At 45.2% G+C, this 16,944-nt stretch overlaps 1 protein-coding gene across 2 annotated transcripts in view; it reads right to left on the bottom strand.

Moving 5' to 3' along the window:
• thbs4a (thrombospondin 4a) overlaps positions 1-16,944 on the bottom strand; it is a 131,103-nt gene that overhangs the window by 89,088 nt on the left and 25,071 nt on the right. For both annotated transcript variants that reach the window (XM_078214983.1, XM_078214984.1), the window contains exons 4-5: positions 15,526-15,773; positions 3,131-3,233 (exon numbers count right to left, since the gene is read on the bottom strand). In XM_078214983.1, coding sequence (XP_078071109.1) covers positions 3,131-3,233; positions 15,526-15,773 — 351 coding nt within the window. The remainder of the gene's footprint in view (positions 1-3,130; positions 3,234-15,525; positions 15,774-16,944) is intronic.

Genomic DNA, 16,944 nt, shown 5'->3' with positions numbered 1-16,944 from the left:
GACTGGAGGAATTTCACAGTAACTTCATTGCAGCGTTAATGTAAGCCTTACTTGTGACTAATAAATAAACTTTTAACTTTTTGGTGTGTTTGTCCATAAATCTCTGAAGACAAAGATGTTAGGGGCTGGTGAAAAAGGCATTTGGGACACATTATCCATCGACCCATCAATCTTTGTTTTGTGAAGGGTAGGTCGTGCCTCACAAACCTTATTGAGTTCTTTGAGAAGGTGACCAAAGAGGTGGATGAGGGTAAGGCGGTTGATGTGGTGTATATGGATTTCAGCAAAGCGTTTGATAAAGTTCCCCATGGTAAGCTTTTGCAGAAAATATGGACACATGGGATTGAGGGTGATTTAGTGGTTTGGATCAGGAATTGGCTAGCTGTAAGAAGACAGAGGGTGGTGGTTGATGGGAAATATTCATCCTGGAGTTCAGTTACTAGTGGTGTGCCGCAGGGATCTGTTTTGGGACCACTGCTGTTTGTCATTTTTATTAATGACCTGGATGAGGGCGTGGAAGGATGGATTAGTAAATTTGCGGATGACACTAATGTCGGTGGAGTTGTAGACAGTGCGGAGGGAAGTGGCAGGTTACAGAGGGACATAGATAGGCTGCAGAGCTGGGCTGAGAAGTGGCAAATGGAGTTTAATGCGGAAAAGTGTGAGGTGATTCACTTTGGAAGGAGTAACAGGAATACAGAGTACTGGGCTAATGGTAAGATACTTGGTAGTGTGGATGAACAGAGGGATCTGGGTGTCCATGTGCATAGATCCCTGAAAGTTGGCACCCAGGTTGATAAGGTTGTTAAGAAGGCGTACGGTGTGTTAGCTTTTATTGATAGAGGGATTGAGTTTCTGAGCCAGGAGGTCATGCTGCAACTGTACAAAACTCTGGTGCGGCCGCATTTGGAGTATTGCGTACAGTTCTGGTCGCCGTATTATAGGAAAGATGTGGAAGTGTTGGAAAGGATGCAGAGGAGATTTACCAGGATGTTGCCTGGTATGGTGGGAAAATCGTATGAGGAAAGGCTGAGGGGCTTGAGGTTGTTTTCGTTAGAGAGAAGGTTAAGAGGTGACTTAATAGAGGCATACAAGATGATCAGAGGATTAGATAGGGTGGATAGTGAGAGCCTTTTTCCTCGGATGGTGTTGGCTAGCACGAGGGGACATAGCTTTAAATTGAGGGGTGAGAGATATAGGTTCTTTACTCAGAGAGTAGTAAGGGCGTGGAATGCCCTATCCTGCAGCAGTAGTGGACTCGTCAACATTAAGAGCATTCAAATGGTTATTGGATAAACATATGGATGATATTGGAATAGTGTAGGTTAGAGGGGCTTTAGATTGGTTCCACTGGTCGGCGCAACATTGAGGGCCGAAGGGCCTGTACTGCGCTGTAATGTTCTATGTTCTATCTTCAGCTGCTCGATCAATGAGCAATTGAATATATTATAAATATATTCCCAGAAAGGAAAAGGGTGGAAGGCTTAAATCTAGGTCCAACTGCTTGTCAAAGAGCAAAAAGATAAAGTTAAGGCACTAAAAGAAAGCTATGTCAGACACTAGAAGATAAATACAACAGAAAATTAAGTAAAAAATTAGGAAAGCAAAGAGAGAACATGAAAAAATATTGGTGAATAAAATCAAAGAGAATCCCAAAGATGTTTTATAAATTTATAAAGAGTAAGCCTATAACTATGATGGGGTGGCACGGTGGCACAGTGGTTAGCACTGCTGCCTCACAGCGCCAGGGACCTGGGTTCAATTCCAGCCTTGTTTGTGTGGAGTTTGCACATTCTGCCCGTGGTCTACGTGGGTTTCCTCCGGGTGCTCCAGTTTCCTCCCACAGTCCAAAGATGTGCGGGTTAGGTGGATTGTCCATGCTAAATTGTCCTTTAGTGTCCCAAAATGTGCAGGTTAGGGGGATTAGCATGGTAAATGTATGAGGTTACATGGTTAAGGCAGGGAACTGGCCTGGGAAAGATACTCTATTGGAGAGTTGGTGTAGACTTGATGGCCCGAATGGCCTTCTTTTGCACTGTAGTGATTCTATGATTCTATAACTAAGGAAAAAAGTAGTGCCAATTACAGACAGAAAAGGTAATTTATATGTGAAGGTGCAAGTCATGTCTCTTAGTGAATACTTTTAATCTATTTGCACAAAAGAAGAGGAATGAAGTATTCTAGTTATGGAGGAGGCATGTGAAATATTGAATGGGACACACACACTGTGGGAGGAAATGTTAAGGTGTCTAGCATCCTTGAAAGTGGATAGATCACCAAGACCAGATGAAATGTATCCCAGGCTGTGAAGCAAATAACCAAGGCTCTGTGGGTTTCAAGTTAGTGGTATAAGGATTACAGGGGAGTTGAGCAATTTTTTCACCCAGATGCTGGTGGAGACTGGGGTTCAGAACCTGAAAGGGTGGTGGAGACAGAAACCATCATCACAATAAAAAATCACTTGAGATGCTGCAACCTACAGGGTTAGGGACTAAGAGCTGGAGGGTGGCATTCAAGCGTTTAACTCTCAGACAGCGCGGACACAATGGATTATGCTTCTACGTTTCTTGGATGGCATGTTCTCCCCGTAGCTGTGAATGTCATGTTGTTTGCCACAATTCTGGTTGCCACACTACCAGAAGGATGGAGTGGCTTTGGAGAGGGTAGAGAAAAGATTTACCAGGATGTTGCCTGGTATGGAGGGCATCAGGTATGAGGAGAGGTTGGAGAAATTTGGTTTGTTCTCACTGGAACGACGGAGGTTGAGGGGCGACCTGATAGAATTCTACAAGATTATGAGAGGCATGGACAGAGAGGATAGTCAGAAGCTTTTTCCCAGGGTGGAAGAGTCAATTACTAGGGGGCACAGGTTTAAGGTGTGAGGGGCAAGGTTTAAAGGAGATGTACGAGGCAGATTTTTTACACAGAGGGTGGTGGGTGCCTGGAACTCGTTGCTGGGTGAGGTAGTGGAAGCGGATATGATAGTGACTTTTAAGGGGCGTCTTGAATAGGATGGGAATATATGATCCCCGGAAGGGTAGGGGGTTTCAGTTAAGTCGGGTAGCATGGTCAGTGCAGGCTTGGAGGGCCGAAGGGCCTGTTCTTGCGCTGTAATTTTCTTTGTTCTTACCTCCAATTCCAGCAGAATCACTTTGCTGCAACATGCAATCCTGCAGTGCTGCCACTTTAGAGATAGGCCCTCCCAGAACAAGTTTCATCTCCTGAACAGCATCCTACAAAGAACAAAAACAGCATACTTTAATACAATTCAGAATGATATATTTTCAAGTGACGGCTGCATCTCCTCAATATGTTTATGGTACGATACAAGGCGATAGGAACTGTAAAATAAAACGTTTGCAGAGGCTACAAGTACAGAGTCACCGTTGCTTCTTTTGCCAATTACCTTAAACCTTTGGTTTGTGATCCTTCCATCAATGGGAATGGTTCTCCCTAGCTTCTCTGTTCACACTCCTCAGTATTTTGAACACCTCCATCAAATCTCCTCTCGATCTTCTCTTCTCCAAGGAGAACAGCCCCAACTTCTTTCTACTTAATGAAGTTCCTCATCCCTGGATCCATTCTCATGATTCTTTTCTGCACCCTTCCTAAAGTCTTCACATCCTTCCTTAAGTGTGGTGCCCAGAACTGAAATGCTATGCTCCAGCTGAGGACAAGGCAGTATTTTATAGTTTTAACATAACCATCTTGCTTTTGTACCTGTTCCCCTATCGAGAAAGCTCAGGATGCTGAATGCTTTGTTAACGGCTCTTGCAAACTAGCTGCCACCTTCAATGATTTATGCACATTTACACCCAGGACCCTCTGCTCCTGTGCCCACATTTAGAATTGCACCCTTTTATTTTGTCTCTCTACGAAAGTGAATCACTTGACACTTCTCTGCATTAAATTTAATCTGTTACTTGTGTACCCATTCCACCAACCTGCCTGTGTCCTATTGCAGTTCTATATTATCCCCTTCAAGTTCACAATCCATAGAATCATAGAATCCTACAGTGCAGAAGGAGGCCATTCGGTCCATCGAGCCTATACTAATCACAATCCCACCAAGACCCTATTTCCATAACCCCATGCATTTACCCTAGCTACCCCCTGACACTAAGGGGCAATTTTAGCATGGCCAATCCACCTAACCCACACATCTTTTGGGCCGTGGAAGGAAACCCACGCAGACACGGGGAGAACATGCAAACTCCACACAGACAGTGACCCAAGCCGGGAATCGAACCCGGGTCCCTGGCACTGTGAGGCAGCAGTGCTAACCACTGTGCCACCGCGCTGCCTTAATATCACTATGTTTTGCATCATTTGTAAATTGTGCTCTGTACGCCCAGGTCAAGGTGATTAATATCATCAGGAAGAGAAGGATCCTAACACTGACCCCTGGGGAACCCTAGTATAAACCTTCTTCCAGTCTAATAAACATCCACCATTCTTTGTTTCCTGTCACTCAGCCAATTCCGTATCCAAGTTGCGACTGTCCCTCTCATTCCATGAATTCTAACTTGGCTCACAAGTCTGATGTGCGGCACATTATCAAATACCTTTTGAAAGTTCATGTACACCACACCATCTTCATCAACCTATCTGCTACCTCATCAAAAACCTCAAGCAAGTTAAACACAAATTTCCCTCAAAAGGTCAGTGCTGGCTTGCCTTCCTTAGCCCTCGTTTGCCCATGTGCCGATTACTTTTGGCCTGATTTATCATTTCCCCCCCACTGAGATTAAACTGATTGTCCAGTAGTTGCTGGGCTTAGCTTTACACCCTTTTCTGAACAAAGACGCAGCATTTGCAATTCTCCAGTCCTCTGGTATCACTCCTGAGTCTACGGAAGACGGGAAAATCATGGCCCATGCATCCACAATTTCCACTTTCACTTCTCTCAGTATCCTTGGAAGCATTTCATCTGGTCCTGATGCCTTATCAGCTTGAAGTATAGACAGTCTATCCAATACTTCCTCCTTATCAATTTTAAACCCTTCAAGTGTCTTGGGAAAAACAGACGCAAAGTATTCATTCAATACCTCAGCCATGCCCCCAACCTCCATGTGTAAATCCCTAATTGACCTGAATCCTCCTTTTACCATTCTTTTACTATTTATACGCCTATAGAAGACTTTTGGATTCCCTTTTATGTTTGTTCCTCGTCTCTTCTCATTCTCTCTCTTTGCTTCTCTGATTTACTTCTTCAATTCCCCTCTGAACCTTCCCACATTCTGCCTGGTTCTAAGTTGCATTATCCACCTGATCTCCATCAGAAACTCACTTTTTATTCTTCATCTTTATCTCTATCTCTTTTTGTTATCCGGTGAGCTCTGGATTTGTTCGTCCTACCTTTCTTCCTTCTAGGAATACACCTTGACCGTGCCCAAATTACTCTCTTCTTGACAAGCAGCCCAGTATTACATTTCTTTGATTTAGCCTTTCTCAATAGATGTCCACCAAGTGTTGTTTCCAGAACTAGATCAAAAAAGGACAGGAACCTGAGCTCTGGGCTCTTTTAGGTCACCGATGTTGGCCTCTTTTAGGTAACCTGAGTTCTGGGGACAACTAGAGTATGAGTTATAGTCATAGCATTCTTCCCACTATGCATCACAGGAAAGTGAAGCAATGACATCCCCTGGTGGTAACAAATAAAAGTGCAATGTTATATTGGAGATTTTTCCATTGAACGACAAGTAGCATAGAAGCATAGAATCCCTGCAATGCAGAAGGAGGCCAATTGGCCCATCGAGTCTGCACCGACCACAATCCCACCTAGGCCCTATCCCCACAATCCCACCCATTTACCCTAGCTAGTTCCCCCTGACACTAAGGGGCAATTTAGCACGGCCAATCCACCTAACCTGCACATCTTTGGACTGTGGGAGGAAACCAGAGCACCCGGAGGAAACCCACGCAGACACGGGGAGAATGTGCAAACTCCACACAGACAGTCACCCAAGCCGGGAATTGAACCCGGATACCTGGCGCTGTGAGGCAACAGTGCTAACCACTGTGCCACTGTGCCGCATTGTTTAGCAAAAGGCCAGTCTGTGGGAAAATAACTCAAACGTGTTACTTAAAGAAAAATGGCATTTTCTTTTAAGCTTTCCCTTCTGAAAAGCACATTATTATCCTTTTGGATTTTCATACACAAGTTATGGATCCTGTCTAGATGTACCTACCCAGAGAACAATCAGAAGGTGAGTCATTGTAACATTTCCATCCACATATCTCTCCACCCTCTTTCTGTTTCTCCAGTCGCTCTCTCTCTCTTCTTCCCTGTAACATAAATGCTCCCTGGGGAGGGGAGGGGGGGGGGGGGGGGGGGGGTGGAATTCAACGTGCAATAGTCTCCAGCACAAAATGGACATTACTAACAGCAACCTGATGAACCCCCAAGATATTGGTCTGGTTGAGATTAAGCCTTAGGCCTCATTTGCACAAAACCAGTGAGCCATCGATGCTTATTGGGTTTCCCGCTGCAGCACACCAGCCTTGGCTGTAGGAGTTGTAATCATTTCTGAACCAGGTTGGTAGAACTTTGGGCATAGGTAGGGAGAGACGAAAGGAAGATGCAAACAATTGGTTGGAAGGAAACAGGGGCAGAATTCACTTGGACTGTGGCTCTGTAGTCTCAACAGCACCAGAAGTGAGTAGTGGCCACTCCTGGAGCTACAAGCAGTCCCAAGAAAGAACATGATGGTGGAGTTGCCGGCATTGGACTGTGGTAAGCACAGTAAGTAGTCTCACAGCACCAGGTTTAAGTCCAACAGATTTATTTGGTAGCACGAGCTTTCGGAGCATTGCCCCTTCATCAGGTGAGTGAAGAGTTTGGTTCACAAACAGGGCATATATTGACACAAACTCAATTACAAGGTAATGGTTGGAATGCAAGTCTTAACAGATAATCAAGTCTTTACAGGTGCAGACAATGCGAGTGGAGAGAGGGTTAGGTACAGGTTAAAAAGGTGTGAATTGTCTCCAGCCAGGACAGTTAGTGAGATTTTGCAAGCCCAGGCAAGTCGTGAGGGTTACAGATAGTGTGACATGAACTCAAGATCCCGGTTGAGGCCGTCCTCATGTGTGCGGAACTTGGCTATCAGTTTCTGCTCAGTGATTTTGCGTTGTCGTGTGTCGTGAAGGCCGCCTTGGAAAACAAGATGCAGAATCGCTGAGCAGAAATTGATAGCCAAGTTCCACACACACGAGGACGGCCTCAACCGGGACCTTGGGTTCATGTCACACTTTCTGAACCGTTCACTCACCTGATGAAGGGGCAATGTTCCGAAAGCTCGTGCTACCAAATAAACCCATTGGATTTAAACCTGATGTTGTGAGACTACTTACTGTGCCGAGAAAGAACTGCAGATGGATACCAGAATTCAGGTAAATCCAGATTGTGTGGGCAGGTCGAGGGGGTGGGGGGGGGGGGGGTACCAACTCGGGAGGGGTGCCCTTGATGGACACAGAGGACTTCAAAGGAGGGACCACCCACCCCCGACCTTTCCTGCCCATCAGCAGCCCATGCTGTGAAAGCCATGCCCTTGCCTTTCTGCGCAGATCAAAAAATTACGACAAAGGTGGAGTGAAGCCCTTAAGTGGAAGATAATTGTCCACTTAAGGGCCTCAATAAACCTAAGGGCAGGCGGATTGCCTGACTTACTCGCGGCCCCCGTAATATGGGGGGTCGCCTCAGCAACGGGTGGGAAGGTGATGGACTGGCCACATGCTTTATTTTACTTGCCTCCCATCCCTGCTTTCAAATGAAGCAGTAGGGGGTGAAATTTTTTTATTTATTCATGGGATGTGGGTATTGCCCATTCCTGAGGGTCTGGAGTCATACGTAGGCCAGACCAGGTAAGGACAGCAGATTTCCTTCCCTACAGGACATTAGTGAACCCAAATGAGTTTTTATGACAACCAAGAATGGTTTCATGGTCATCTTTTAATTCCAGACTTGTATTGAATTCAAATTTCACCATTTGCCATGGCGGGATTCGAACCCGGGTCATTACTCTGGGTCCCTGGATTACTAGCCCAGCAACAATACCACTGCTCCACCACTCCCCCTTTGTATTCAGTGCAACAACATGGTGCCACTTCTGTTCACTGAAATTGCAATTCAGTAAAACAAATAAATTTTGGCACCAAGCCAACAACACAATGCACACTTTAAAATCCACTGAAAGTGCAGTCCAACACTGTCAGTACCTGAGCTGAATTATGAACATTGTGCCTGATCTCAGGTTTCAGGTGATGTTAATAAAGCTTTGCTAACAGGCTTTAATCCATCTGAACAGCCTGCCTAAGCTCCAGCCTTGTCGCGTTCTGCGCTGTCAGTTCATATGGTTCCAATCCCGGCCTATCATCTGGAAATGGTAATCGGTGAATTACTATTCATGTCTCATTTCATTATTTACGACCTATTAAAAATAAGGAACAACACTAGGAATCTGTTTTTAACTTGCAAGCATTCAGACACTGTAGACATTTTCCAGCAGTAATTACTCCTGATTACTGCCCATGTAGAACGTCACCGTGTTAAAATGAATAGCAGCTGAATTTACTGCCAGCTGTAAATTAAGGCACCCAATCAGATTACACACATAGTGAGCGGTGTCATTTAACAAGCAGGAAATGAGGCACTTAACCTGTGGAAGATAACATGGTAATTCACCCAGCCTTACTGATCAGAAACTTCAAGGCCCCAGCACACTTTATAGAGTCTGAGACAATAGAAATGGACAACTGAGTGACAGGAAGCTTTTCCAATACAGGGAGCGGTGTCTGGAGCAAGAAGATTAGGAGATCGCACTCTGAACTACCAGGAATATTAGCAAGCAATCCACAACTGATTTAATGATGTCGAAAAGCTACAAAAGACATGACAGGGTATATGATGGCCAGGCTAGAACGGCTTATCAGGAAAACCCAACAGTTAAGTCCAAGAGATTCTGACACAAATGTTATCAAATAAGATAAAAACACATTACTGTGGATGCAGAAACAGGAACAGAAAATGCTGGAAACGTTATCATCCTATTTCCTGGAAGAGATTGAAAAGGTGCAGTCATTACAATGCTGACATCAGACGTGATCTGATGTTTTCACAGCAGTGCTACAATTTTACCTCCTCCTTTCCATTGATTAATTAGGGACCACTGGACTCCCGCATCACACTATTACAGATATACACCAATACATAGGCTGCTACAAAAATATCTGACAGTGGTATGCCTCCAAGCAAGGACGCATCCTCCCCATATATGGAATCATTATCACTGGGGTGGATGCCAAACTGAAGAAGCCAATTAAAGGTGTAGGGCAGAGGCACTGGGAGCGACATAGCTGGGTATCACAGACAATAGTGTGATCCTCAGAAAACATCATCAGGATATGCAGAATGCTATTCGTGAACAATGTTACATGACTGATGAGAGTCTTCATCAATTTGACTGTACCTTTATAAACAAAAGCACATTTGTCTTGGTAGCTTCCATTGAACTGTCATTATATCAAGAACTTTGCCATAGGCAGAGGACAGTGTGCATGAGGGATGGGAGATTGGCTTTTTCCCAGATGCATGTATGAAATTCCACATTGCCGTATAAGGTTCTCAGCTCCTGTGCTCTTCAATGGAATTGCACAGAGCTGAGCTGAGGTGAACACCTCTAATATTGTCCTCAGGCATTGTGTGGGTGCTGCTCTGATCCCAGTCATTCTGATCCCAGCCAACCCTCTGGCAAATGTGATCCAGGTCACACTGCTTTGTCCCATTCACTCAGGTACAAGATGAGCACAGATCACTGCACTGCAACCCTCCACACCAGCTACTTCTTTGTACTTGATAACAGTGGACGCATAAAGATCAGAGACCAAACGTCACCATTGCCAGGTATCAGTCGGCTGGGATCCCCCTGGGATCCTAATCCCTGATATTAATCCTGGGTGTCCAGAAAAAGATATTTCCAGGTTGCTAATTTAAGCTTCAGCTGGGAGTTCAAATGGGAGTTCAAAACATGCATGTTTTGCCTGCCCTATGTGACATTTATAATAAGATAAATTAATTTACGCATGAACAAATTAGGCTAATTTTTCAAATTGTGTGCAAGGTTCTCCACCGACAGCCCATATGCATTAACTCACTCCTGTAATGTATGCAGAAATCACAGCCTGCCTAACCTTTAAAATCCTAATGAATTCCAGTTTCCATAGCAATCTTATCCAATGAAGTAAAAGCTATTAATTGTTGGGTACAATTGAGTGAATCAGGTAATACTTGTATTCTGGCACAGATTAGTGGGCATACTGTAGGAGAGTGGCCTTGGTTCAATGGCAGATTGTCAGGATGACTCAGCAACAACTCTGCCAGTGCCTTTGGCAATGGCACAGAGCTAGCCAGGCCAGCTGGCTGGTAGTAATGAGTGTAGTACGTTGGTTGTAACTGGCTAAGGAATGATTGCAGAGATAAGTCTGAATGATAACTGGTTTATTGGATGAACATAACTATGTCGAGATATACAAGGCTGGGTGTTCCTCAGTCTGAGCCACGAGCTTTCTTCTTCTCAATTTAGTCATGTGTCTCGCTTACATTGTTATGTGGGCGGTACTGTTTCTCCAGTACCACACATTAACCTTTTCAATACCGAACGCCCTAATACTACATCTCCTCACCCCCACCCCCCCCCCCCCAAGTCCATACCCAAATATATTTTACATTTCTATTTACTGATTACTCCATCTCCCCTGAAGTCTCTGACTTCATAGATTCAAGCGGAGGATTCATCACTTCCTGATTGTGCTTTCGTCAGAATTTTAAGATCAGCAATTTCTCTTTGGATCTCTTTGCTTTGAACCAGTTTGGCTTTGGTAAGAGTTGTGGTATCTGGTGCATTGGCAGTTTGACTCTCAAGATCTGGTTCTTCCGAATGTATAATAAATGGTTCTCACCTACATCTAGACTTAATCCTCTTTCCCCCCTCCTCATTATTGTACCTCTCTCGATCCCTTGTTTTTCTCTCATGAATGAACCTGGTGGGTTTGTGCTTTTCTTTATGTTTATACATTCCCCATCCTTGTCTGTTGAGTGCACCTTGATGTTTTCTGACAGTTTTGTCTGTCCTTCTTTACATTCAGAATGATGGTTCCTTGTAGCCTCTTGTTTGTGGACTCTTGGGTAATCCTGGACTGCTGCCTCTGGAAATAATTTTTAGGCAGAACCGGAAATGTTGTGGAGGCATTTGGTCAACAATTTACTTTCCCTCAAATTCCAGCAACCCTGGTATAGCAGTAATGTCAGCGTCTTCCAATGGGAAAGAGGTGGACATTGTCTTGTTTGGTTCTGTCTCTAGTGCTGGACTTGCTTGACTGTTTGTGTCCATAACTACCACTTGTGGATGGATAGGCGTGGATACACTTACAAAGGGATCACCACTGTTGATGAATGATTATTGTACAGGACATTCTAACACTTCAGTTTTGTCTTCCACTTTCTCAGCAGGTGCACACAGTGATGAAGGATCATGGTTGCGCGTCAGTACTTGTTGGTCCAATTGATTCTTCTCCACTTTGGGGAGAATACGTTTCTCTCTTGTCCTCTGGACATCTTCCTGGAAATGGGTTGGATTATCCTCTTCTATGAAGAGTGTCAGAAAATCCACACAAAAGTCTCAATCCAGCTCTTCAGTGCAGTGCAGTTGGATAGTTTGAGGAGCTCAGAGTCAGTATAATTGGTGAATGTTTTATGATTGATGCCCTGCGCTGTCTTGATGAGGTCAAGGTCGACACAGGAGTTTTGGCTCAGAAAATTCCTGACTGCGAACGTCTCCAGTATCTGTTCATTCTTGCACTGTAGGGGTATGGTGGCACAGTGGTTAGCACTGCTGCCTCACAACCCCTGGAACTCAGGTTCAATTCGGGCCTTGGGTCACTGTCTGTGTGGAGTTTGCACTTTCTCTCCGTGTCTGCGTGGGTTTCCTCCGGGTGACCCAGTTTCCTCCCACAGTCCAGAGATGTGCGGGTTGATTGGCCATGCTAAATTGACTCTTGTGTCAGGGGCGTTAGCAGGGTAAATGTGTGGGGTATGGAAATAGGGCCTGGGTGGGATGTGGCCGGTACAGACTCGATGGGCCGAATGACTTCCTTCTGTACTGTAGGGATTCTATGCCCATGACTTGTAGTTTAATCCCTTCTGGGCCATGTAACAGAGTTAAGTTATCCTCAGCCACTGCTGTAGTTGGAGAAACGGTCCCCAAAAACCAACCATGGGTATGACCTGTGTAGTCTCCTCCTCTGCCTCCTTCTCCCAGCCGCTTCTCCTTTCTTCACTGTTTCCCCTTATCCTTCAACTCTCCCAGATCACTCCTGATTGGTGCCAGACAGAAGCCGTCCAGCTCCAGTTAACTTTTGGGAGTAGTCAATATTCAGTTGTTGAATATGGAAAATTAGCAAAAGCACTTGCGGAGTCTAAAGGGAGAAACTGGAAAGGAGTGGTTCAGCCCCAGTGCCTATTAGCACCATGAGTTGAGAGATGAGTTTGTCAGGTAATGAGTCAGGTGTTGGGGCAGACTAATTTTATAAAACGATCCTACAAAAACCACAGCACTCTTAAATATTATAGTGATGGTTTTTAACTCTTCTGGCAATGCCCTGGATGCCTATGGAGGAGCCCAGTCCAATATGGCGGGTGGTGCATTTTAATAAGCTTCCCCCTATATAGACCGAAGCTGATATCCGTGATCAAATTTCTCAGCTGCCCTGTTCAATGCAACAAGTTCCTAAAAATGATTTTCCTTTCAATAATATGGTGTTGCATTAGCATCATAAATATAATGGTGAACTGAAAGATATCACCCTAAATTTAATCTAACCATTGATGAGGTTGTTTGTTGATAATTCCGATCACCAATCTATGGCTTTCTAGAAAAAAATGATCCCATTTGAATGGAACACTTTACTTGACATGTAAACCGTGTCCCCGCTCCCCAATCTGTGGAAATGGATTGTATGTTATGAGGATGTACCTTTTAAAAATACAATTACTTATTTATTTTTCTGGCTGGATTTAAAAACTCTGTGACAGTGTCTACAGAAGGTTGCCCACGCTGTGCCAATACACATAATTTTGCATTGCACCAAGTGGGATGAAAAACAAACACTCTATCCCTGGGTAGTGTCAAAGACCCCAAACCCTGTTGCCTTCAAACCATTCTGAAACTTTTTAAATGTTTCTGGGATGAGACATCAAAATGCAATGGCCTATTCTGAACAATAACTGCAGCAGACATGAACTAATAGAATTTCTGTGGAGTATACAGCAGCCAACACGACATTTTGAGGAAAGCTTACCAAGAGGGAGAGAGAGAACTAAAGAACTAAAACAGCTTGGTATGGCTCCTGCTCTGCCCAAGACTGCAAGGAGCTACAAAGGGTCGTGAATGTAGCCCAGTCCATCACTCAAACCAGCCTCCCATCCATTGACTCCGTCTACACTTCCCACTGTCTTGGAAAAGCAGCCAGCATAACCAAGGGTCTCACGCACCCCAGACATTCTCTCTTCCACCTTCTTCCGTCGGGAGAAAGATACAAAAGTCTGAGGTCACGTACCAACCGACTCAAGAACATCATCTTCCCTGCTGCCATCAGACTTTTGAATGGACCTACCTCACACTGAGTTGATCTTTCTCTACACCCTAGCTATGACTGCAACACTATATTCTGCACCCTCTTCTTTTCTTCTCTATGAACAGTATGCTTTGTCTGTACAGCGCGCAAGAAACAATACTTTTCACTGTATGTTAATACATGTGACAATAATAAATCAAATCAAATCAAATCAAAATATGCCATTCTGAACAGAGGCTGTTGGAAGTTGTGTGCCTCTCTGTCTCTCTTGGAGGTATTGGGCTATAACTTCCTCAGAGTGGCAGTCAGCATTGGATTGCCACTCTGTCCCCACTTAGCTGTGCTAATATTTATTAAGTGCCTGCCTCAGCAGACCTTCCTGACTCAGGTCGGCTGAGATTTAGCAGCATAACAGGTCCCTGGGTCCAGCGTCAGAGTCGAAAAGAAACAGAGCGAAGGAGGATGTGCCCCATTTTTACAGCTCTAGCTGCCCTAAAACAGCTGAGTTTACAGGTCCCATTGAAAATAACAGGCCAGGGGGAAGGTAAATGTCCAAGGTAAGTGGAAGAGATTTTGGGGGGGGTGAGGGTTCGGACATTGGGAGGCTGGAGAGTCAGCGGTCAGACATTAGGCGGAGGCCGGACATCGGGGGGGCTGGGGACTCAGGGGTCAGACATTGGGGGCGGGTCGGACATCAGGAGGTGGACGGGTTCAGACATCGGTGGAGTCGGATATCGGGGTGCAAGGTGTGGGTTGAGTTGGGTTGGGTGGGGTCTGGCTTGGTGGGGTCGAGGGGTGGGGGTCCATTTGGATGTGTGGGGGTCAGGAAGGACAAGGGGGTGTGTCATGGGTGAGGCTCGGGTCGGAGTCAGGTCAAGGAGGGTGGGGAATACTGTGTGGGTGGGGGGGGGGTGTGGGATAGTTTGGAAGGGGTGTGCTTAGTGGAAGGTGGCAGGGTGGGGAGTGTCCTGGATGTTTGGGCTGTGGCGTTGTCCCGTGCGGGGCTTGGTCTGGGTCTTTCAAATAGTTACTCAGAAACTAGAGGTGCTTTATTTCCTTCAGACTCTTTCAGAGTAACTATGAGTGTAAAACTGACAGAACCACCCAAATTTAGTGATTTAAATTACTTTGTTGGATGGTTCCCAGCACATCGCAATTGCCCAGGGAAGCGAGTGCTTCTGGACAATTGCTGTGTAAACAAACCCTTACCTGAGAACCTCCAAAAGGGATTCCTCGGCACATCATTGGGGTATTCCCCAAATCTGACACTGGGGAGCCAGGAAGTTATGGGCCATTGTACCCGGTTTTGCAAAGTAACCATCCTGAGAAGAAAAATCTACTGCAAGTTGAGACCTTTTGGGAATAAAACATGAAAAACAGCTCTAGACAACTGAACAAAACACCCACAAAGCAACATCATCACATCAAGAGAAGCCTAAGAACAGCTAACTGTACACTCCTTTGTTTTATGTTTTCACGAACTGTAAAAACCCTCTTACTCTGCCACCTGTATTGGCATGTGCGTGAGCCCAAATGAAAGTGTGTGACATATGAATGGTGGTTGTGATTAACCTAGTTTTTTCTTAGCTTGGGAAATAATTTCAATGAACTCATCTTGTTCTTTGTTTAACCTTAGAAAAGCAGAATTTTACTGCCGCTCGCCACGGGAATCGGAGCGGGCGAGGGGTGGACAATGGGAAGGTCCATTGACCTCAGGTGGGATTTCACGGTTTTGGATCAAGCGAGACAATAAAATCCCACTCATCCTCTCTAAATTCACATTAAGCCCTGTTACTGTCAAACATGGAGTGGGAGAATAGGGAATCAGTTCACTCCTCCTCACTCGGTCGGAACATGTAGCATTTATAATTGAATAGATTTTTCTATACACACCTGTGCTCTTCTCTGGACGGTTCGGATTTCGACGGAGTCTGCATTCTGTGGCATGCTTGCGAACATGGTTGGTAAGTTGTGGGCTACGCCTGCCTGCGTACAGTCCACGTAGAGCTCAGCTATGGTAGGCCCGTGCTGCAGCCCCTTTATCTGTACTAGAACCGCATGGCGTTTCCCATCTGCCAGCAGGACATTGTGAAACGTGGTCACATGTGGCTTCCCATCGCTTTTCAAATAACGAAGGCTGGCTGTGGACAGAAGCACAGACTATGTGAAGATCCACACACTCGAGGCCATCCCTATACCCTGCCAGGGGCGAGGGGGAAGTTCCTCAGATCCCCGGTTCCACTCAACAACACAAGAAACACACAATTCAAAGTACTTTCCGAGATATCAAATGATAACAGTCATTTAATAATGGCTGTGCTAAATTTTATTACAGGTGTAGAATTTAAGCTACAAGGAACCACTTGGAAACTCCATTTAAAACCAATGATAGCAGTTGTTGTTGTTGTTGGAGGCAAAGCTGGAAAAGAAGGCAAGGGAGAGAGGATAAAGGAGACATTTGGCACCAGAAGATAGAATCTAGGTGGGTGAGAGTTGTTCAGCAGGAGGAAGGGAGAGTAGTTTAAGTTTAGTTATTAGTGTCACAAGTAGGCTTATATTAACGCTGCAATGAAGTTACTGTGAAAATCTCCTAGTTGCCACACTCTGACGCCTGTTCGGGTACACTGAGGGAGAATTTAACATGGCCAATGCACCTAACCAGCACGCCTGTTGGCGTGTGGGAGGAAACTGGAGCACCCGGAGGAAACCCACGCAGACATGGGGAGAACGTGCAGACTCCACACAGACAGTGACCCAAACCCGGGGCCCTGGAGCTCTGAGGCAGCAGTGCTAACCACTGTGCCACTGTGTTGATAGGGTTAGCATTGCTCTCCAGGACCATCTTGTAGATGAGACCAGGATGCAATAGCTCTTGATAGGGCCCAGGCAGACATGATGATGGATGACTAAACCAGTTGTGCAGCATTTGTACCGATTGATTTTAAGGGACAAAAAGATGGGGGGGGGGGGGCGGTTATACAACAATGTGTGAATAGGAGGGAAGAAAATAAAGGTTTGACTGGGGGACAGGGCATCAAAGTAGGTAGTGCAGGAGTCCTTGAGAAAACCATCAGTGTCATGGCGAATGGTAGCCCAAAGACTAAGCCGCTGGACAGCGTAAATACGTTCTTTCCAGTGCAAAAAAGGTTAAGTGAGATCTTTTGGAACTATGGTGGAAAGTCCAAAGACTGAGTAGCAACACATTGGAGTGATTGCAGAGAATAAATTAATTCCAACCAACATGAAGCACCAACAACGAACTCAAAATACAGGAAGGTTATTAAATGCAAAGAACACATAAGAACATAAGAA

Source organism: Mustelus asterias, chromosome 6 (genome assembly GCF_964213995.1).
Source record: "Mustelus asterias chromosome 6, sMusAst1.hap1.1, whole genome shotgun sequence".
NCBI lineage: Eukaryota > Metazoa > Chordata > Chondrichthyes > Carcharhiniformes > Triakidae > Mustelus > Mustelus asterias.
This window is presented reverse-complemented; position numbering and strand designations above follow the sequence as displayed.